Source organism: Aulostomus chinensis, chromosome 5, assembly GCF_037954235.1.
Source record: "Aulostomus chinensis isolate RoL2024-O1b breed Wild chromosome 5, RoL_Achi_v1.0, whole genome shotgun sequence".
Classification (NCBI taxonomy): domain Eukaryota; kingdom Metazoa; phylum Chordata; class Actinopteri; order Syngnathiformes; family Aulostomidae; genus Aulostomus; species Aulostomus chinensis.
The window spans coordinates 21623905-21646194 of NC_141324.1; the positions used below are offsets into that span (position 1 = coordinate 21623905).

The following is a 22290-nucleotide window of genomic DNA, read 5'->3' on the forward strand; positions in this document are numbered from 1 at the left end:
GCAATCCAGAAGGCTTGCATCATAAGCAACTGGACTTGTGGAAGCTTCTTGAAGACTTTTAAATTTTTCGTTCCAAAAAAAAAAGGCCTTTTTAGTTCTGACTCAAACCACATGTGACCTTTCTTACCCTGAAGGTGTAAACGACCACACAGACGATAGATGTCTGCAACTCTCAACCAGCCAGTCCCAACCGAGATGACAGTACTTCACAGCCAGAGTAGATCAGAGGGAGCTGTTATTAACGATCACAAATGATGGTTTGTAAAATAAATGAATGCAGAAAACCTTTGTCTAACTTCTTTTAACCGGATTAATCATTCTTTTTTTTTTTTCCAATGCAGATTTGGTTTCAAAACGTTAAAATAAATATTCAAAGCATTAACTAATAATGGTTGAACATTCACTCCGTGTAAGATTAGAAGTGATGTTATGACAGAAACAGGTTTGGCTCCGAGAGCGCAGTGCCAGTGCCAGATTTCAACCAAAATACCACACTGTCATCATTAATTGACTTATCTTTACCTCCACCAAGAAAGTCATGTGATTACCAGCACTGGTTTATCTGTCAGTCTATCAGCAGAATGACTCAGAAAGCCGTGGGTGGAATTTGGATAAGATTTGGTAGGATGATAGATCTTAGATTGAGAAACTATCAAATAGCTTTTGGAATTATTTTGGAAATTTGGCCCTGGATCTGTTGACGTCATAACGCCCTGGTGACTGTGCTCTCTGTGAGTGCCCCCTGTTTGATTGTGTGAACTGCTTTTGTACCACCGAGCCCCCCCCGGCATCCATTGTCATTCATTCAAACTAAAAAGTAAGTCAGATGTACTTGTCACATCTTCCAGTTCTTTTGGGAGAATCCCTCTGCATTTGCAGGCTATTCCCAAAAAAAAAAAGAAAGAAAGAAAAGACTCAGCATGTTACTTGTCTTTCCTGCATCTCCCTAAAGCCTTCAGTCTGAGGTGCCTGGAATATCTCCACAGGGATTTACTCAGGAGAGGAGGCAAGCATACAAGCTCTGCTCTGAATTTCTCCTGGAGCTCATTTGCAGTGGTTGAAAGGAGTCCAGAACCCTCAACCCATGTTCCTGCTCTCTGCAGCACGCCGCCGTCTCTGTGCGAGCGGGGAGAGAACAGCCAAGGCGCTCTCACCCTGGAGCTGTTTTCAGTAGCAGTCACTGCTGGCTACGAGGCATGATGTCGACCCACAGGGGGGTTACGCTATTAAAAGAACGATACAGATACTTGGTAGCAAGTAAAAAATGAACATATTGCGTGACAGAAGAGTGTTCACTGTTTCCGTGTTTTATAATGTTCTGTTAAAGAGCTTGGCAGGTGTTGATGACAGCACATAGCCAAGAGGTGGGATGTTTATGTTAGTGAGGTGGACACTGGCTGCTCTTCCTGCTTTTTAAGTCTCTGTCTCTTCTAAAACTGATTGGAATGGAGTGAGACGACGAAAGTAAAACCCGGACCAGTATGGTTTAATTAGCCATCGGTTACTGCTGGGTTTGATAACTCTTCGTGGGTCCTGCTTTTCTGTTGAAAGTAATTTATACAGTCTGTAAGCAATGTAAATACCAAATGACCTCAACATGAGCTGACCTCTAAATTAACCTCACATGGGCAGTTTTGAGTCTGCTAGTTAAGCACTTCTATGTGGATTGACCATAAAAGCCACAACAATGCTCAGTGTCTTTAAAATTCAAATAAAACTTGACATCTGGTTAGGCAAGCCTGAACTGTGCATGACTGGCTTTTGACATGAAAGGTAAACCTGGTGCAATTGCTGCTATTTACTCAGAGAGAGAATGATTAAATAGATTTATTTATGCCATGGCATTTTTGCTGGGAAAAGCAAGGGGATTCATCAAGTGGGAGCTCTTTGAAGTGAAAAGAAAACTTGAGAAATCATCTCAGCAGCTGCTTTCTCCCCCTGTACAGTTTAGGTAGAACCCTGAGTCTTTGAAATGACTCCATCGGCCCACCAGAGAAAGCCAAAAATATCTTTGGCATGCTACACTTGGCACTTGAGGGAAGCCCTCAAGGTTTAGTCAAAAACATTAAAAAAATGTTTTCATCACGTGCTCGCCATTCTGTGTAATTTGAATTCCATAAATTCGCGTGCCACTCCAGAGTTTCTCCTGATGGTAAACTGGCCAAAAAAACATTTGAAAATCAGTTTGAGGAATCAACATGTATTCTAATGTTAACCATACCTGAAGAGTCGTGACATGACAGCTGAAAAAAATGAAATAGGAAAAAAAGAAGAAAAGAAAAAACAAAAAAAACAACCTTGCTCGCTTAATTACGTTGGATGCATTCCTTGTATTAGTATTTTTTTGTTATCCTGGAAGGCCAAAAGAAACAATATTTCTGTCAAAATGTGGAAGTCATTTCTTCTAGGCCTCAGGTATGCAGTTGTTAATCACTGCGCTAGATTTGATTTCAATACTTTGGCTCGCAACTTGATGTCGATTCGATATTGATTTTCTACTTGAATGTATCAATATTCATAGACTGACTTGAAATACGTAGAGTTTATGAGGAATTTCTAATATTTGTGATATATTATTACACAAAGTGCACCGCATAACAAAAGTACACATTTAGCCGGCGCACATTCAGATCCCATTCGTGCGGCGCTGCCATCAACACATCTCCCAGCTGGTTTCCTTCAGGAGGCTATTGGTTTGTAACGGGGGCTGCTGTTAAAGCGGGTTGCAATATTTCATGATGTTCAAGTCAAGTGACTTCAAAGGTTTATACTTTTTTTCAAAAAGAAACATAATTTTTTCAATTATTTTTTTTAACTACATCATCTTTTCAGGGTTTGCCTCTGAATCCAAAGTGAGTCTGAACATCTGCAGATTCATCCACTGCCGCCATTGTTGTAGTTCGGTCTTGTTGAGGAACTACGCTGACTCTCACATGGAGCGGAGGAAGTTCAGCATTTAGGAAATTAAATTTACTGCATTTTATACTTGTAAAATAACAAGGTTACCAATATCATGATCAAAATCCATCATCAAATCAGTGGAAAAAAATGGAATAATTGTTTTTAGCAGCCCTATACAACATGAAATTGCATCGGTGTTCTTTACGGCTCATAAAGTAAACTGCAAAAAAAAAAAAAAAGAAAAGAAAAGAAAACAAGAACTCAGTGCAACCTAGAAGTGTCCTGAGAAATCTCCAGAGTTATGATGAGAAAAAAAACTAATCACAGAATGTTAATGAGATGAATCATTTTGAAAAACGGCTCTCATATTAACTGGTAGCTGAAAGACACAGTCGTGATCTGGCTTCACGTTCACTTGTCCAATTACAGTGAACAGGACCGGCCACTGATCACTAAAAGGGGGGCAGTTGTAGAACCTGTATGACAAAGATCAAGAGGTCCATCTGATTGATCCACCAAACGAGCACTCAGAAACTACGTATTCCATGAGATATCATCCAACATGTGAACTACGTAACAGCGCATTTTTTAAACACTATAAAACTACTTGTTGAATTATCTTTTTGTGTGTGTGTGTGTGTGTGTGTGTGTGTGTGTGTGTGTGTGTGTCTACTAGCTGACTGTCATTGTTAAACTGCATAGTGTTTTTCTGTATGTTTTAAAAGTGGTGGTGGTCTAAGAGGAGAGCGAGTCCACCTACTTGGGAAAGTTTTGGCAGAGCCAACGTGATATTAGATTACACGAGGAGTCTTTGCTAAATAAAGCATCCAGACCTCCTTGTGCATGGATGGGGAGACCTGCCTCCAGCTTGGTAAATGGACTCAGGTCATCGTCTCTGATTGATTGCGAAAGTTTTGTCGGGGCAGCCAGTGAGCAAGCAACCGACTCTCAGCTATGACTGAATGTACAACTTGGCCTTGGGACTCGAGCAGGAGTTAATTTTGATTTGTTTAATGGAAAAGTGTTTTACAACAATGTCACTTAGTGAAAATCTGTTTTCTGGGAAGATGTGGATTATATTTCTTTGTTTAGCCTGCTGTGCTGTATGAGGTAAAATGATCAGGAGGGTTTTTTATAAAGCAGAACAAGTAATAGTGGCTGTTGTTTGTGTGTGTCCAGCCTTTTGGAGGGGATGGCTGGTGTGACACCATCAACAACAGGGCCTACTGCCAGTATGATGGAGGAGACTGCTGCCCCTCTACACTCTCCACCAGAAAGGTACACACACACACGCACACACACACACACACACACACACACACACACACACAGAGTTTATTTTGTGTTTGTTTTAATTGTACAAATTTATTTCCCAGTGGTCCTCTTCTCACAGATACATAATGTCTGTCCACTTTGTGTAGAAGGCAGCAGGGCATCTTGCAATCAAAGATGGAGCTGAGAGCCTGACGCTGGTTTGAAAGCCAGATTTTCCTGTTTATAGTTGTAGAAATTTGTCTGTCTTGGCACGAGCGCTGTGCTGCCACGCAGAAGACTTCCACTAAGCAAACAAACAGAGATCTCTGCTACTTTTCCTCTCTCTCTCTCTCTCTCTCTCTCTCTCTCTCTCTCCTATTAATGACTGCACCTATTTAGTCTCTCTCATGTGGATTTAAAACAACTCAGGAGACTTGTGTCTTCCTGCTTTCAACGCTGCTACACCTTCTATTTTAAACCGTTTGTCCATGTTTGGAAATGATGATCAAAATTTTATACCAAATTGAGATTTTTACCGCAATGACGGTTTAACAGCAATGAACATGACGGCATTCGTTTGTTTTTTGGTGCCCCCCCTCCACCCCAAAACAGTTCATTTGAAGAATCTTTTGTGCAGACGACAAGTACGTTACAGCTCATTTGATTGAGTTACGCTGATTCTTAACCTGAAAAGTTTATTTTACCCTTCAAGTTCTCACAGATAGTTATCTTCAGCTCATGAAGATGCCCCCCATCCAGAGCCAGCCATGTACATTTAGTGAGAAGCTCATAGTGCCCCATAGGCACCAACTACCAATGAGAGGAGGACTGTCAAAAATGCCATTCAACCATCCATCGAACACATCGCACAGCATAATTCACCTCTACTTTATCCAGCCAAAGGCTAGATAATCCACTTTGATTCGATCTGAAATCAAACAATTACACTTCAGGTTCAACGCTACGGTGAACGAGCGGGGAAAAGTTGCTTCAACAGAATGGGGCCGTTAATAATCCCAAAAATAAATGATTCAAAAAATGAAGTTGGCTTGGTTAAGAAGATGTGGATGAATTATGCCGGACGATGTACTTTTGACTGTTTTGATGTTGCTGGTACAGCTGCCGTTAGCATCTAGCTAAACGTACATGGCTGGCTCTTTCAGCATTGTGGAATTAGAAAGAAAAACATCTTTGTGACTTGAAGACACCTATTTTTGAGTTCTTAAAAGGCAAAATACCCTTTTTTGGATGAAGTATGGTTTCCGAAGAATAGCCCTGACCAGCTGGAGGAATACGTCTGATATCCATCCTAATATACGCTCTTTGATGATAGCGTGTTCGTGCCTATTACAAGATTCCATTGTATCACATTACACTAATTGCTCTAAATGATTGGTGTGTATATAAGGGGTGGCTAAGAGGAATGGTATGAATAATAATGGGAATGTCCAGGTTGGGCCTGCGGGTCAGCCACTGCCACATAAACATGCTCTTTTTCCTATTTTTCTGAGCTTTCATGAGACGTGCAGTCACTCCCCTCCCACTATACCCTATTTGGCTACTGTGCAGCCACATATTCATGACACCCGTTCAGGGGGCCCTGCCTATGAATTCCTATGGCCTGTGATTGGCCGAGCCTCCGCTGTCTCCTTCATGTCGGCGGCATGCTATGACTCACAGGCAGCTCCTTCCTCCATGGTGGAGTTCAGTGAGTCTGTAGCTGCCGTCATAATAAATGAGCTGCCAGACTGCCACTAACTGCTCTTTTTACTGGGGGGAAGTGTGTGTGTGTGTGTGTGTGTGTGTGTGTTGTGTTGTGTTGGGGGGGGGGGGGGGGGCGGGCAGTGAGGTGTCCGACATTCGGCGGTTCATTCAGCCGCTGTAAACCGGCTCAGCAGAGGGAAGGAACCGGAACCACTGTGAGAGTCAGCATCCTGACTGTCACCACTGCTCCTGCAGTGCCGGAGCAGAGGGGTGTCATGAGCAGAGGTGCATGTTGGGATTGTTTACAGAACTCTCTGTTTCTATGTAGCCTCGACTAATTCAGGTGTAGGAAATTTCAGGTTTTTAATGCAGCGTAAAGCAGACCACATGCTTTGTTTGCTGCCAAAAAAGGAAAACATTTCCACGATTTCAATATTTATCCACACGGAAGATTAAAACACACAAACAAGCAAGTGAGTTTGATTCACTTTATTTTGTGAGAAAGACAGTTTGTTCCAGAATCTGGCAAAACATTTAAATCGATATTCATATCTTTAGTGTCTGGATCAGTGTGCAGGGGCCAGCTGTCTCTTTTTTATGGAGTGCAAGCAGCACTGGTTTTATTTACTGGGGTAGTTGAAGCGATGACATAGGAGGAGGGATACGCAAATGTTGATTGAGGTGAGACTCAGTCATTGGCCATGAGGGAAAAGCTCCAGAAGAAGAGATCCAAGCTGCTACACCACCTACGGAAACACAGTTCTTGACTCATGTCTTGTCGTTCAACCCGACAAATTGCGACGAGTAAAAGTGGCAAAGAACCAACAATAGAGAGACACACACACACACACACACACACACACACACACACACACACATGCACGCAAGGACGAATTACATTTCAAACCTTTTCTTTCTTTCTCTGTTGAATTCTGTTCAGGAATATGTTGCAGTAAACAGCAGGGAGGCAACTAATATAAACCCTCAAGACAGCCAAAAGACTTGGCTTTTGTTTCTCCGGATGAAGCAAAAGCGAGTTCCTTTAGTCCTTCCAAAGGTTGTTAGAAGGCATCAGGAGTGGAGTGTTGCTTGGCATGTTCTCTGCCTGCATCAATGAATCAAGATGAAGCTGTTAAGGAAACATTTAATGGCTGTGCCAATTCATCTTAAATGGGACTGCTGGCATTTTAAGTGAAGCTGGGCCTTCGGCAGCATTCAGTCCTACCCTGCCATCAACCTCGTCTCAGTCCAAAACCGAGGGCAATCAGCAGTGAAGGCCGACAAGCTGCTTACCTCCCACTTCTCCTTCTCGCCTCGCTCGCTGTCATCTTTTTCATTTTCTTTCCTTGCCTCCCACCCTCCTTTCTCCCTCTCTCCCTCCTTTCTTTCTTTTTCTCAATCTTCCCCTTCACTCCTTTCCCTCCAGGAGCAAATGTTTACATTTCTTGCAACAGACTGCTTTGCGGGGCACCAGAGTTTATTTTGCAACCTGTGGTGATGGCTCGCTTCCTAGACAAGAGCTGGCAGACTCTTGTTGTTGATTCTTAACATGTGTTCATCCGTTCACCTCCACGGCGGTGAGTTCCTCCCTTCCCTCCTTTCCTTTCCTCCTTCCCACCCCCCGAAGACCCTCAAGGTTTCTCATCGTTCAAAGGCCACGTTGAACCATTTGACATCACGCGCTTTATCGGCCTCTAGGGGGGCCGTTGGAGTTCTCTTTGAAACTGTGAGGAAATACAACAAGTCTACTAAGACCACACTCAGGTTACTTACGTACCTTTCAGCACAAACAGAATAGTTCACTCTAAGCATATTTATTTTTTATTGTCTGTTTTTGCCATTTAAAGATGGGTAACAACCCTACTGGGATGCGTCGTTCAACTGTGCATTTTTCTCTGCTTACCACTAAAACGCCTTGATGTAATATTTATCCTCCATTCTCTCTGCTGCTGCTGCTACTTACAGTGAAGTACTTTTAATTGCACTTTTATCAAATACAATCTCAGACAGTCGCACAAAGGGGAACCAAACAAATGGAATGTGTGTTTTCTCGGTTTAGTCATCCATTTATAAAACAGAAGAAAAAAAAGAGAAAAAGACATCTGCACCAGACAGACGTCTTGTGTTTTTCTTTGAGTCCAGCCGCAGATTGAAAGATCTACAGTGGCGCTGGGAAGCCAAGCACTGAATGTTATATTTGTTTACTGACAGGTCATTCAGTTTGGGGCAGACTGCAATCAGGATGAGTGCACTTGCCGTGATCCGGACGCCGAGGAGAATAAGAGCAAAGCCAAGGACTCCAGAGGAGGAGGAGGAGGAGGAGGAAGAGGAGGAGGAATGCAATAAGATGGGGGGGATGAAAGAAGCTGAACTTGTGTTAAACCACAGACTACACACCACAACAAACAAACAAATATCCGATGTGTAACGTTTTTTTTTGTAACGCAAAGAATTTCACTCAAGCCAAGCTTCATACAGTAAAAGGACATTTTGATATTAGAGGTCATACTGTTTAAAAAGCATCACAGGCTTTATAAAGTGGATTCCTTTGTTGCAGCTTTAATTCAACCAAATAATTTCCAAAGTGGATGTAATGATATGATGACTTGTTTTCCCATTAAGAGGTTAAAGGTCACCTTGACTGTTGGATTTGGATAAGAGCAGATGATTTAATTTAGAAAAAAAATGCAAAACAGGATAAAAATAGGGAGCATAAAAATAACCGAAGTCTAGTACAAGTAGAAAGACAGTCTCTCAGTTAAATCAAGATATTGTAATTGGGGGAAAAAAACAAACAAAAACAAAACGCTGCTGTGAATAGATTCAAGTATTGTTCTGGAGCTGATTATTCTTGGTGTGTAGGAACCCAAAAGAACCGTTCGTGCCTGAAAGCTGTGGAGCGCAATCAGGATTATTGCTCCTACATTCCACCATTCACTCAGTGATAGAAAAAAATAGAATTATTTCAGTAGCATATTCAAGTCACAGCCAAATAAACAGATTAAAATCCTTTAAGTCATCTTGTATCTAGTTCTAAGTCAGGTGGGCAAAATATTTAGTCGGATTTCTTTTTTCACTTTCACATAAGACGTTACCTCAAGACTCCCGGACATCGAATCTTCCTCGGATTCATCCTTCAAACTGTTATTCCTTAAAAATTAGCCATTAGGAATGTAAATGGATACATATCTGTTAAACTAACATGTATAGACTAATATGTTTGGACCACCTAACATATCTACTAAATCACGTATTAGTCTCTCACACACACACACACACACACACACACACACACACACACACACACACTGAACACTCTGTATCACTAATCCAGTAATAACACAATAAATGATCTGTACCGAGCAGCATGTGCACACTGCTTCATGCTGTATATGCTATATTATATTTACACAAAAAATATTGTCTTACATGTTACTTTATCCAAGTCTAATGTCATTATAGATGTGGAATGAAAAAGAAAAGCAATAGCAAATGTTGACTGTACCATGTGAACACTACCGTGTCGAAATAATTGCGCTCAAACGTGTTATGGGTTTCCACTGAATCAGGTATGCACTGGACGTTGCTATGAGTCTTCTCGGCGAATCGGTGGACACACGAAAGAGATTCGTCGGAAACCCAGCCATATCTTGTATGTATGTCAAATATCCTGGTATCCCTTAGCCCGAAACCCGTGTAACCATGCTCTTTGTGGTATTTTACAGTACTTTATACTCTGTATGAAATAAATAGCTACTTTATAACGGACCTTGTTATGTCTTCTGCAATGGTTTATGAGATTTTTGTTGATTCACAGAGGATTTTGTTATTACTTGGAATGGTACAACTAAAATTCTTTCTTTTTTTTTTAACAATGGCTTGACAGCACACACACTGGACATAAAAGTAAAACCCGCAATAACCAGTTGTGATAAACTGACATATTACCTCGACAACACAGCAGAGACGGATGATGTAATGATCTTATCCGTGGAGTCATCATGATGTCATGAGGGGTTCTGTAGGACACTGGTTATTTCTGGAAACCTGCAATATTCCACCAGGACTCAACTTCAGATCCAGCAGGTTCCTCCATCCTTGAGGAATCTACTTCTGATTACAAAGGTAATGACTGAATCTGGTCGATTCAAAATTCTTTAATAGTCACAAAACTGTCCTATTCAAATGCTTTTTGTTTATCATACACACACACACACACACACACACACACACACACACACACACACACACACACACACATGAAAACACTTTAATGTTACAAGATACTCTGCAAACATGTGGTAAAACTGCAAAAACTATCTTCCAACCCTTGAAGCCATAGTGGTTGAGTTACGACCTTCTGATAAGACACACATTTTTACAACGGTGTGGTTAGCTGTATCCGCCGTATCCGCTCTCACGCTACGTCAAAACAGCTGTGGCGCATAGCCGACTCACAACCACTCTGGTTCCGTTTTGTTCTACTTGCCCTGCAGCACGATTCGGAACCGTTTCTGTGAGGTTTTTGGCATTTTAAATTCCTGGAGGATCGCATTGTTGCGTGATGAGGAAATAAAGATTGACCTCTGCTAGAAACGTTTCTCACGCGACCGACGGCGCTCCTGCAGTGAACTGTTGCTATGCTACACTGTCACACGCTTTTCTCAACTTTTTTTTTGACGTCATGTGACTTCTTACGTTTCCCTAAAAAAAAAAAAAAAAAATCGGATAAAAAAATGAAGTCACTTCCGTGGTCATGATTGTTATGGCCACTAGATGGCATCTGTCAGCGAACAGACTTTTTCACCTCTTGCATTTACAGCCTGCTTGTTCGACAGACTGTAAATTAAACGTCGAACATGTTTGCAGTACGGAGAAGAAAACGCCACCCTCGCCAACCACAGATGAGCAGGTGATTCTGATGAGACACACACAGGCTCACACACAACCTCAACTACCTTTGGGAGCTGACATTCAACAGAACAAACCATCAATGCATTGATGGGGGAGGAAGAAGCAGGGAAATCATTCTATTCTTTAAAGCTATTTTTAAAGTATAGTTATGTTCAAATAGCATATTGATTGTTTTGGCTACACTAAAGCTATGAACCGTGGATGTTAGTGGTTAGGTGGTTTATTTCTTCCTCTTGAAACTGGAATCAGCAAAAATAAGTATCACATTATGTTTTGTACTTAATATAATTGTATTCAATGTAATCCAAATGTAGGGGGGAAGGAGCCAACAATAGAACTTGTGCTTTTGTTGTGGAGTGAAAAGAAAACACCTCCTAGTGTGAAACCACTGCGATAAAGTCTTTGGTTTCAATCTCGGAAAATACATACTACACCAAGTTCTTCTGGAATGGACACAGTTGTGTGTAAAAGTACAGTATGTGTTGGTGGTTTTTGGGATTGTTGGGTGTTTTGCTGGGGGGGGGGGGGGGGGGTGCATGTGGGGAGGGGGCGGGGTTGTCGGTATTATTCCCAACTAGTCTATACCACTGATTTGCTGCACTCGCACGGCTGATGGAGGACAGATGAGGCTGTAATGGTTTTAAAAAATACCTCCGGGAGAGAGAGATTGTTTTTTCAGTGGTCAAAAAATCTTGCAAGGAACGATCTATTGACTGGTATTCCTCCATTCAGCAAAATCCTCACAATTCATGTTATTCCTGAGCAGGGTAGTTAGATACGCTAGCGGATACATTTGGGGTGCGTTCATACTGTACGTCTTCACGCTCAATTCGGATTTTTGCGTGGCTGTTGTTCACGTTGGAAGTGACCCCCGCGTGCAAAACAACACGACGTCAAACGCACGGGCAGAAGAACAACACAACGTCACATGTACAGGGGGAAGAAGAACATGGAGTCACCCCCTCGGTGTGCAGATGTGAGTGTTCCGGTTATCATGTTTAAGTTACTGTGGAAGCAGGGGAAGGATGAGGCAAATGAGGGGTAGGAGAAGAGTTAAGAGAAGGGGAGTGTACATTGGCTCGGTGGAGCAACGGCGGCTACGTCCGTGCAGAGGTGTGTCTGATGACGCATGTCGATGTAAAATGACGTAACAGCTGCACTGAATTCCAACACACTTCACATGGGCTGTTCAGACTGAGGTCACATTTAAAGAAGTCAGATCTGAATCTGATTGGCAGGCGTCTGGATTTAATCACCGAAATCTGATTTGAAGTTCAGACTCCATGTGATTCCTGCTGTTCACACCATTCTTAAAAAATCTGATCTAGGTTACTGGGGGGTGGGGGGGTGGGGTGGGGTGGGGGGTCTGAGTCAGGCCACTTGGGCTGCTGCGTGAACGAAGCCTTAGATTCAAGAGGAGTGGAAGAATTCTCTACATCCATACTTCATTATATATTCTTTATTGTTTTTTTTAAAGTAGCAAAGATCAAAGTGAAAAAGTTTATGATAGCCACATATAATATAGACAGAATATCATGCAGATGTAGATCACATTTCTCTTAAAGGTTCGGATGCCTTTATATATATATATATATTTTTTTTTATTGATTATTATTATTTTTGCATCAATCTTTTTATGTTCAGTTCCACTGATTTTGTCGTTATTTTTCTCGATAGCAGGTGTTCTTTCTTCAGCCGATCAGTCGGATCAGAGAGAGTAAACCCTTCTGCTCTTCACATCAGTACTGGCATGAACACAGCAAATATTACAGTACGATCTATCAAGCCAATCACACGCAACTGTTTTCAAACGTCACCTGTAGTACTTGTATATACAGAAGGAAAACACAGTACTGTGCTACAATGTGATGCAGTAATGAAATACTTCTGCTGCCTATACAAAAGAAATCTACAAGCGTTCATTTTTAGTATTCACATATGAGATCTGTTAAAAATCAGCAGCTAATACTATACATTTGCATTTCTCTGACATCGATCTCCGACATGGCCACTGCACAGTCATGAAAATAACACCAACTACAGCAACGTGAATCAACGAAAGCGCGGCGTATTAGCTGGAATGCCACTGGGATGGCTCGAAACATTATCGTATGAAGACGAAACAAACAGAGAAGAAGTCATAATCATTAACTGGCAGTTTCATTACAGGTCATTCTTGAATTATTTGAACCTGTAAAATAAAGTATTGGCAGGTAGGATTCAGTAACAGACAAAATGAACCACACGCAGGTTAAATCCTCCTTCAACAGAAGCCCCGTTCATGAATACAAAGTATCAATACTACATTCAGTAGGTTGTATCACTTTATCAGAACTCTATGTACACACTGAACTACTAAAATAACAGAAAACCATTCACTTCTAGCTACTTTTTAAAATTTCATTCGGTCGTTCCGATATAATATCTTTAGCTTTCCATGCTGCCTCACCTTTTGCCACATCACATCTGGACCTTCCCTGACTTTATGTACTTGCTGCGCTGCAACAAAGGTTCAATGTGTTTAAATGTCAAAAGGAAAAAAACTAAAAACAAAACAAACCAAAGAACAGTGATAATTAAAGGGAAAAATTTGCCACTTTTTATGTGTATTTCCAGTCATGTAGTCAATTAAAGCAACACGCTCCTCAGCGTGTGCTATATTGAGAAATCGCCGGAGAGTGTGTTCCGCTTGCAAAACCGGCGTCGTCATTAGACACGTACAGTTGGTGTTACTGTTGTCTCAGCTTGGATTTCTACTCTCTTCCTCTGGACAGCCAGGAGGCCAGCAGGGGTCCATCCAGGGCCTGAGCTGCTGAGAGCAAACAGCCCCTCGCTAACCCTCTGATGACGACAGAAACAGAATAATTCTGCTGCAAGTCATTTCAACACGGGCAGTTTTTTTTGGGAAGCTGTCACCAACAGCCGCTAAAGAACGTGTGTGAAAGTTTAAATCCTCACTGGAAAAGAGGTGCGCTACAGACTTTCTACTCAATGTACTGCTGGTGTGTGTGCGTGTGTGTGTTTTAGCCACCTATGAAACATCCCATCCTACAAAATCAATCAAAATGTGCGCTATATATTGAATATTTTCAACACTTTACCCCGCCTCAGACGGCTCCTTCCATCGTGGAGCTGAAGCGTTATGTCACTGTCTTCAAAGCCACACGAAATCTTACATAATCAATAACCCGACCAAACACAAACACATGCACAGGAAGAGTGGTACCCTTTGTTTCCCATTTATGTTGTCATCGTAAAGTATTAAATGGCAATTTCTCTATTTGAATAACCAAAAGCAATTTCCTGCAACCAGTTTCTGAAGCCTTGGTGGAGTTGGTCACAGATAGAATATGTGAAAGAAGACTTGAGAGTGTTGTGAGCTTCAATAAAGAGCCAAGTCCCTGTCAGAGGAGAAAGAGTCCAGAGTGTTCTATGAGGTAAAATGACTTGTAATGTAATGCTTTTCAAGTAGGAGTTTGGTGACTTTGACAGCAGCGACATAACAGCTTCGCTTCACTGTTTTTTAGGGGTTTGGCATCCGTAGCTTGCGTGCAATGCATCCTGGTACATGAAGACCATGAGAGACTGGAGAATTCTGCGTTCTCAGTCAATGTTGCAGACAATGGTGCCTTTACTGTTTCGGTTAACTGCATTTACCATCAACAGTGACGTAAAACGTGAGCAAATTTTTCCCTTTAAAACAGCATCTTTGATGAGAACTTATGTGCATCCTAGCTTCCAATACTTAGATATTTGACACGAGCCACCGGCCGAGTGTGTTGCACTTATTCATGATAAACGCATGTCACAAAAAGCGATTGTAAAACTACCTAAGAACCTGTAAAACTGATGACAGTGTTCTAGTGTGATCATGCAGCACCTCTGATAACAGTTTTCATCTGTTGTCAGGCTGTTGGGTATAAAGTCGTGATCAATATCTTTTTTCGGGGCCACTTGTTGGACATCAGCAGTTTATAATCTATACATTTGTTCTCCACTGAAATAAAAGACCCCCCCCCCCCAAAAAAAACCCCAAAACATATAATTTGGATTTAAACAAGCATTAAACAGCCGTGTATGTTCAAAATCAGTTTTTCAGAACTTTGCACTAAAAATGATTGAACTGAATTCCACCTGTTTGTTTTCCCCCCCTCTAGACAATACTGCTGTATCAGATTTTTGCGAGAAAAGCTAAAAAACATGAACTCCGTCTCTATCAAAGATTTAACAAAGTCCAATAAAGACGGAGTGAAATAAAAGTTTTTATTTTAGCTCTGCATCGAGTTCCAATAAAACATGTGCACGTCATATAAATTAAAAGAATGCACCGCTCTTTTCTCAGTTGCTTTAACTTTATTATGATATAAATTCTTGATTCCACATTGTGATTTGACAATGAAGAACGCCGGCCCCGAGGGCTGGAGTCTGCTTCAAAGACTCAAGAGGGCCTACAAACAGAATAGAGCCTGCCTAAGTTTAACTACTCATAACCTTCCAGTCCTCCTTTCCAAAGTTTCACAATCAACGCCAAAGCATGCAGATGTTGACAGTGACTAACCTTGAATCAAGCAACAAGCTAGTCTTTAACATGACGTAGTTGCAGCTGCCTCACAATAATTGCTTTCCTCGTGTCACGTTAGACTGCTGCTTTGTTCTGTACAGAAAATACTCGACGTATCATTACACTCATACAGCGACGACACGTGATTAATGAAAATCTGATGAAAGACGTGGAGCGAAGAGGTACCGCGGATCAGCTTTATCTGTGAACATGTGTCAAGGTTTGCCTTACGACTGGCCTCCGTCCAGAGAGTGGGGAGGATGAATAAAGCTGTGAGGCTGCGGGTTTGTAATGTGGTTAGTAAAAAACAGAGAAATCAAGTGTTTTGCCTTGTGATTTTGATTTCATTCTGATCAAAATCCATGAACATTTGCACATGATGCTTTAAATCCAAATAGTTTATCAAATCAAAACCTGTAATTTAGTCATATCTTTGTTGGATTTGCACAAATCTTGATATTTCTGTAGACATCAAACCTTGAAATATCTTTAGAGCTCCTTGGGCTCGCCATAGTCATTGTACATGACGGTGAGCATCTGCTCGTCACAGGCCTTGTGTACGTCCTGACCCATGTCCGCCCAGTTCAGTCCAAAGGCCTTGGTGTCGGTGTATCGGCAGGACAGGAACTTGAGAGACATCCTGCGAAGGCCGATCTTGGGCTCCTGAAGAAGACCTTTGCACCATGGAGAGAGTTCATCTAACTGGGAGAGGATGAGGCCAGCCTTCCTGTGGGAACAAAACGGAACGGGTGATTTAGGAGTCTTTCTGTTTGTTGTTTGTGATGGATTCCTTAAAGAAAGAAGACATATAGGTGACACGTGTCCCGGGAGACGGACACCTGTGCAACACACGGAAGGAAAACCTCATTCATTTTGGAGATGGATGCTTTTAACACAGTGATAAACTGCAGGGTTTTTTTTCTTTCTTACATTGACTTTGGCTGTGCGTGATGATGTACGAGCTATGCATTGTGCTGTGTTCTCTTCCCACCTGCTTTAAAGATAAAGATTTGGAGCAGCCTGATTATAAAGACACAAATATGAACATAATTTCTAAAGTTTGGTCTGAACCCCACCAGACAGGTCCCATCGGTCGAGTCAAGTATCTCTAGTCTAGTCCTTTTTTTAAAGTAAGTTACCATTTAGCATAATATTATAACATATTATTATATGTTTAAATATGGTTGAGGAAGGGTCATGCATTTCCTCAACTCTTTCTACATATTTTTTAGTTTCAGGGAGGGTCAAGATTAAAAAAAAAAGACAATCACATAATAAGTCCTAAAAGTGACCCACTGCCTCCTGTCTGAAGGGTAAGTTAACTCTGTTACCAACCCATTCCAGTACAGGCCCGAAGAACACGCCGTGACTGCTGAAGGTTTGTGTGGGAATGATAACACCAAAATATAAAAAAAAAAGAAGATGAATAAATGAAAGCCGTGGTAAGAACCTGCTGCTGAAGAGGAAAACAGGCTAAAGGATGTTTCTGCAATACCTATGAAGCACTTGGATTTGTCCATTAGCCAAACCAGCCCAGCTGAAAAATCATCTCCATTAGTAACATGATGCACAGAGTTCACATAAATACATCTCATAGGGACACTGAATGCAATAAATAACCATTACGCCTGATGCAGCGAGATGAGATTTCATTCATTCCCTCTTGCTTCGGCCAAATCAGCCCTTCGACAGTGCAGACTTTTCATTCTGCCAAGCCACAGGTCTGCTGGATGCACTTAAAACACCGGAGCGGCATAACACTGACGAACGGATGACACATCGGAGCGCACACATTCGACATGCACCTGTAAATGTCCTTGATAATAGATGGCGATAACATCCATTTCTGAAAGATTTTAGAGTTGCTGGCTCACCGTGCTCACTCATGCCTATAATTCACACTTGTAAGAATGAAGGTCAACTTCCACTGTAAAATGCAGGAGGAGGCAAATTGGTAATTGAGCTTTGCTGATATACATCTCTACTGCTGTGGTACACATTCACACATGGGAGGAGCAAACCAGTTCAGCAGGTGCAAACCTGCACGAAGCACATCAGAGACTTCCAGGAGCTAGCGATTGATTCAAATATTATTTATAATCACCTGAAATGAAGAATCCTTTTCATACTAGCATTTCATGAAAACTTTTCATATCTACACACAATAGCCAGGTTGGCCTGTGCACCACGTCTCTACAGTCATACAGAATAAACAAAAACTAAAACCTAAATGAAGAAAATAGCTTTTAACCATCCATCCATTGTCTTCCGCTTATTCCTGCACATTAAAGGTCGCAGGGGGGGCTGGAGCCTATCCCAGCATCTACGGGCGAGAGGCGGGGTTCACCCTGGACAGGTCGCCAGTCCACCGCAGGGTCAATGTAGAGAGATAAACAACCATTCACACTCACATTCGTACCTACGGTCAATTTAGAGTATTCAATCAGCCTAGTCCTCAATTGCATGTTTTTGGATGGTGGGAAGAAGCCGGAGTACCCAGAGAGAACCCACACAGGAACAGGGAGAACATGCAAACTCCACACAGAAAGATCCTGTGCCCGAGCCAGGACTCAAACCCGGAACCTTCTTGCTGTGAGGCGACAGTGCTGACCACTGCACCACCGTGCAGCCCACTTTTAACCATAATATTACTAAAGTTAGCTAGTGTTAGCATGCAAAGCAGCTAGCCACTGTGGTGCAAAGTGAGTAACTGAAGGCTATTGTAGGTTCTCTTGCTAACATTTTGTATGTTATAAGACAGTCTGCAGATGGTTTGGTCAGTTGCTCTCGGTTCTAAATTATGTCACAGTTGGAGACCTGTCAATTTTTAGATGTACAGTACAGAGATGGAAGGTGAAGCTGTGTATGAACAAAATATTGTCAATACCAAACACTTGGCTTCGGAGTGGGAGTTTCACAGGGTGTTGCAGTTGCTACCGTAAGTCAAGGTACTTTCACAATTCAAACACTGAGTAACCATGTCAACAATAACAACAAAATCACAACACCTTAAACCTAACTGGACTTCAGCCATGGTGATCACACTTCATGAAACACCAATATTTCCGAGAATTAATTTATTTTTGCAAGGTAAATTCCAAGAATAACAGGCAGAATTGAGGTCAAAGACCTTTAAAACGGATTTGTAATGGGGGCGCAGAGGAAACATGCTTTTGAAAGAGTTGGAAAAAACAGGTATTTTGGCTTGGCAGGCTTTGTTTAACACATGAGGGGCGTCTGAGGTGTCAGAACCTTTCGAGCTAATGAGAAAGTGGAGTAATTGAAGGAATGAGAAAATGTTGTAAGCACTGGTCCTTTAATAGAAGATGAATCTATCCTAATACAATGTAGACAGTGAGACTAGTCAAAAACTATTATCATGGCTACATACCAAAATAAGTAAGCAAGAAAATAATGTATTTCTGTGATTTTTCGTAGCTTGTGTGTTCCAGTCCTTGTGGCAGATGTAATATCCACTTGTCAAACACCCATTCAAAAAGATGACTAAGCCCTCTTTTGATTTTTTTAAAAAAAATCTGTGATTCTTTGGTGTTTTGATCTTAAAGTTGGCGCTGTTGAACAGACTGTAATAATACAGAAAATGTGTGGCCTGTGGATCCCTCCACAGTATTTCATCTCTTGTCATCTACTGAATCCAAATCAACTGCTGTTCTGTAAACATATAGCACGTCACCATATTTTTACTGAATGTTCATGTTATTTCTGGAAAATGAATGTATTTTCTGTGCCACAAAAGGCCATAACTGCTTTCAAAGAGGTGAAACTCTTAAGAGACCAACATACTTCTGTGTTATTGTTGGCATTCCTCTACAACTTGCAAAATCATAAAACATAAAGAGATGCATGGGACACAACATCCTCTTAGCACGTCATTTAGCCAGTAAATATCTTATTGAATTGTTTTTGGAATCAGGCTTTATTTTGAATGTTGTATGTACACATGGATGTGGCGGGACGATGTCAGCTTTGAAAATGCATGTCAACAGAGCCATCACAGCGACTTCAACAGCCTGTTATGTTTTCTGCCCTTGAAGCTGCAGAGAAAAGAAATAACAATTTTTAAGTTGTCAGTCTTGTCGGACAGCCTGTCTTCAGACAAGAAGCCTTGTGTTGGTACTGGAAGTGTACTGCTATACTGTCATTCATATCATTTTTCTGAAACCTCTTTATGTTCCCAACATTTTTCCACAGATTTTAGTGGTTTAAGGAAATTGGGTTATTTATTTGCTTAAAATAAAGGGGAAAAAATGTGGTTTGTTATGCTTTCATTTCTCAGGAAGTCAGAGGGAGGTTTTGCAGGTTCCAAATAGCAGCAGTTGTGTCCATAAAGGCTTGTGCATGTATAGGAGTGGAAAACAGTCTTCAAGATATGTGAACACACACATGTGCAACTTGTGTGTGTGTGTGTGTGCGCTTTCATTGCAAACATGTCATATGCAATCATCCACACATGTCATCTTTACACAGCCATCGCCACATGCAGCGCAACATTATTCGGTCACGGTGAAAAAAAAAAAGCAAACGTACAGTTTTAAGAAACAAATCGATAATTTGAAATATGCTTCCATTTATTCTAATTATCATCAATTTTCTTACAGCTGACTGAATGACACAAACAACGACCAACGGCAAACACCATCTGCTCGGACCACCGATACGATGCACAGGCAAACTGTACCTGTGCAAAACCTACACCTGGTACCAATAAATGAAATACGAAAACAGAGTCAGATAATAGTTCGCACCATTCGAATATAATCCACCTCAAGACACCCAAACAGTTGGAGTCGGGCATCAGCATGTCCCACTACCTGCCAATTATCTGTGTCAAAAACATATTTCGAATCAGACCTTAAATTCAGCAGTGTGTGGGGCCAAGTGACATCTAGTGGTGAAGTTGGAGACTGCCAATCCTTGACTTATCCCCCGTGAGGAAAATCTACGGTAGCTTGCAGGGCCACTCACAGATAATCCTGCATTTCTCACAATGTTGGTTCTCAAACTTTGGAGGTCCTCGATTCTGTACTGGTAATTAAAGCAAACAGAGTAAGCGTTCGTATTATATCAAACGTACAAAAACCTTTTACGTTTATCTTTTATAAAATCACGAGTATGAGCATGCAGCAAAAGCTCCTCCATATCCAAGTCTTGGTGAATGAATTTTAGCATTTTAAGTGCCACCAAATGTAACAAATTTAATAAGTGAAAACAAGGGAGCAGTTTTTTTGAGTCTAATATAAAATCTCATGTCGACGTCTTGAAAATTAAAACATCTATTAGTCAGTGATCATGTGTGAAGTGTGGAACAATGACAGAGGTTGTTCCACTGCACATGAAGGACAAAAAAAAAGTACTAATAAATCACAGGCACAAAAGGGATTAATTTATAAAAACTTCAACAGAGCTACAATGAAGTTGCCAGAATCATCGGCAGCTCAAGTCTTAGGTGTCTCCATTGTCATTTCCAAATGAGAGTCTGGATAGTTTTTGTTTTTGCAAGAAATTTCAAAAGGCAAACGTTGTGTATTACCTTGAAAGTCATAAACTGTTTAAACATCTGTTTAGATGAGACAAGGCTATGAACTAAGTACATGACACAACTCTCTCTCCTCCTACCAGTCAACGTCGCTCACCCAGCAACCGCTACCTCAATCTGCAATCCATTGAAACAAATAATAATACAACCAGATTAGGTGGTTTTCCTTGATATTAATCTCTATATTTGAAGTGATTTATTGGTCACAATCCACAGCAAAAAAAGAAATAAATATTATAGAGGGGTAATTGGTTTAATTTCCTAATGATTACAGCAGTAAACTTGCCTGTGATGAACACAATCTGCTGCAGTTTGACCTGTTTTATTGTACTGGAATGAAATAATTATCAGCATTTTATTTGTTTAGCTTTGACACACAAAATCATAATAAAATAGAGCAAATCCTTATCACTGTGGGCGATGCTTAGCAAAGGACTACAAAATAACATCAAGGATTAAACCACGTCCTATTCAGTGAACAAGTTTATATATTCATATTCGCTGCATAATTTACAACCATTCACCAAAATCACTCTATGGACCGGCTGTACTTCATGATCAAATTCTTCATGAGAAGTCATTTTCAACACGTAGGTTTCTCTGACTTGCCAGCATAGAGTTTGTCATGGTTTCACGTGGCGAGGGGGACTTGGAAAATGGCAGCAAACAAAAAGCAGAAGTGTCAGAAAAAAAACCTGCAATCTTTTTCTCGTAAACTAGACGACGAGCTTCTGTTAGGGACGGAGTCTTATTTAACATTAGCCAACGAACGACTTAGCTAACTGCCAGCTTGCTAACTACTAATAATTAGCCCCAAATCTTACCATTCTTATTGTTTTTCCATCATTGTCAACGGGATTTTCCAACTGAATGTTTTCCACATTGAATATCAGATTGTATTATTTCCTATATTTGTTTAAGTGTGGGGAAATTAAATTGGGTTGTAAAACATTGTTCATGTTCGTCTTATTTTTAACATTTTGCACTTGGAGGGGGGAATCAAGTCTTTCAAGTCACAAGGCTCAAGTCCAACTTAAGTCACAAGGTATTGGTGTTAAAGTCAAAGTGAAGCTTTTAATGGTTTTGCTGAGTCAAATCTGTCTTAAGCCCAAGTCACATGACTTCAGTCCACATCCCATGGTGCAGTTGATTTAACATGGCAGGCTCTAGGGATGTGGACCCATTCCCTGTCGCTACAGAAAGCTCACTCCAAACACAATTCTCGGTTTGAGGTGATTGCAAACTCATGGAAACCAGTGATAAAATGTATAAATGATCTCAATAAATCCTCCACTTTGCTTCTTTTCGCACTCCTGCTATGTTTTTCAGTTGTGTGAATGCAGTGTTAGGGCTTTGTTTGTCTGAGTGATGACAGTAAAGTAACTCTCCTTGACAGAAC

General features: G+C 41.1%; 2 protein-coding genes across 5 annotated transcripts in view; one reads left to right on the forward strand and one right to left on the reverse strand.

Annotated features, from left to right (window-relative positions):
• pappa2 (pappalysin 2) overlaps positions 1 to 9621 on the forward strand; it is a 75271-nt gene extending 65650 nt beyond the window's left edge. The window contains exons 26-27 of the mRNA XM_086203884.1: positions 4081 to 4179; positions 8071 to 9621. Of these exons, the coding sequence (XP_086060010.1) occupies positions 4081 to 4179; positions 8071 to 8205 (234 nt within the window). The 3' untranslated portion in view covers positions 8206 to 9621. The remainder of the gene's footprint in view (positions 1 to 4080; positions 4180 to 8070) is intronic.
• A 2601-nt stretch (positions 9622 to 12222) lies between these two features.
• Positions 12223 to 22290, reverse strand: part of astn1 (astrotactin 1) — a 304706-nt gene continuing 294638 nt past the window's right edge. For all 4 annotated transcript variants that reach the window (XM_086203885.1, XM_086203887.1, XM_086203888.1 and 1 more), the window contains one exon: positions 12223 to 16061. In XM_086203885.1, coding sequence (XP_086060011.1) covers positions 15824 to 16061 — 238 coding nt within the window. In that variant the 3' untranslated portion in view covers positions 12223 to 15823. The remainder of the gene's footprint in view (positions 16062 to 22290) is intronic.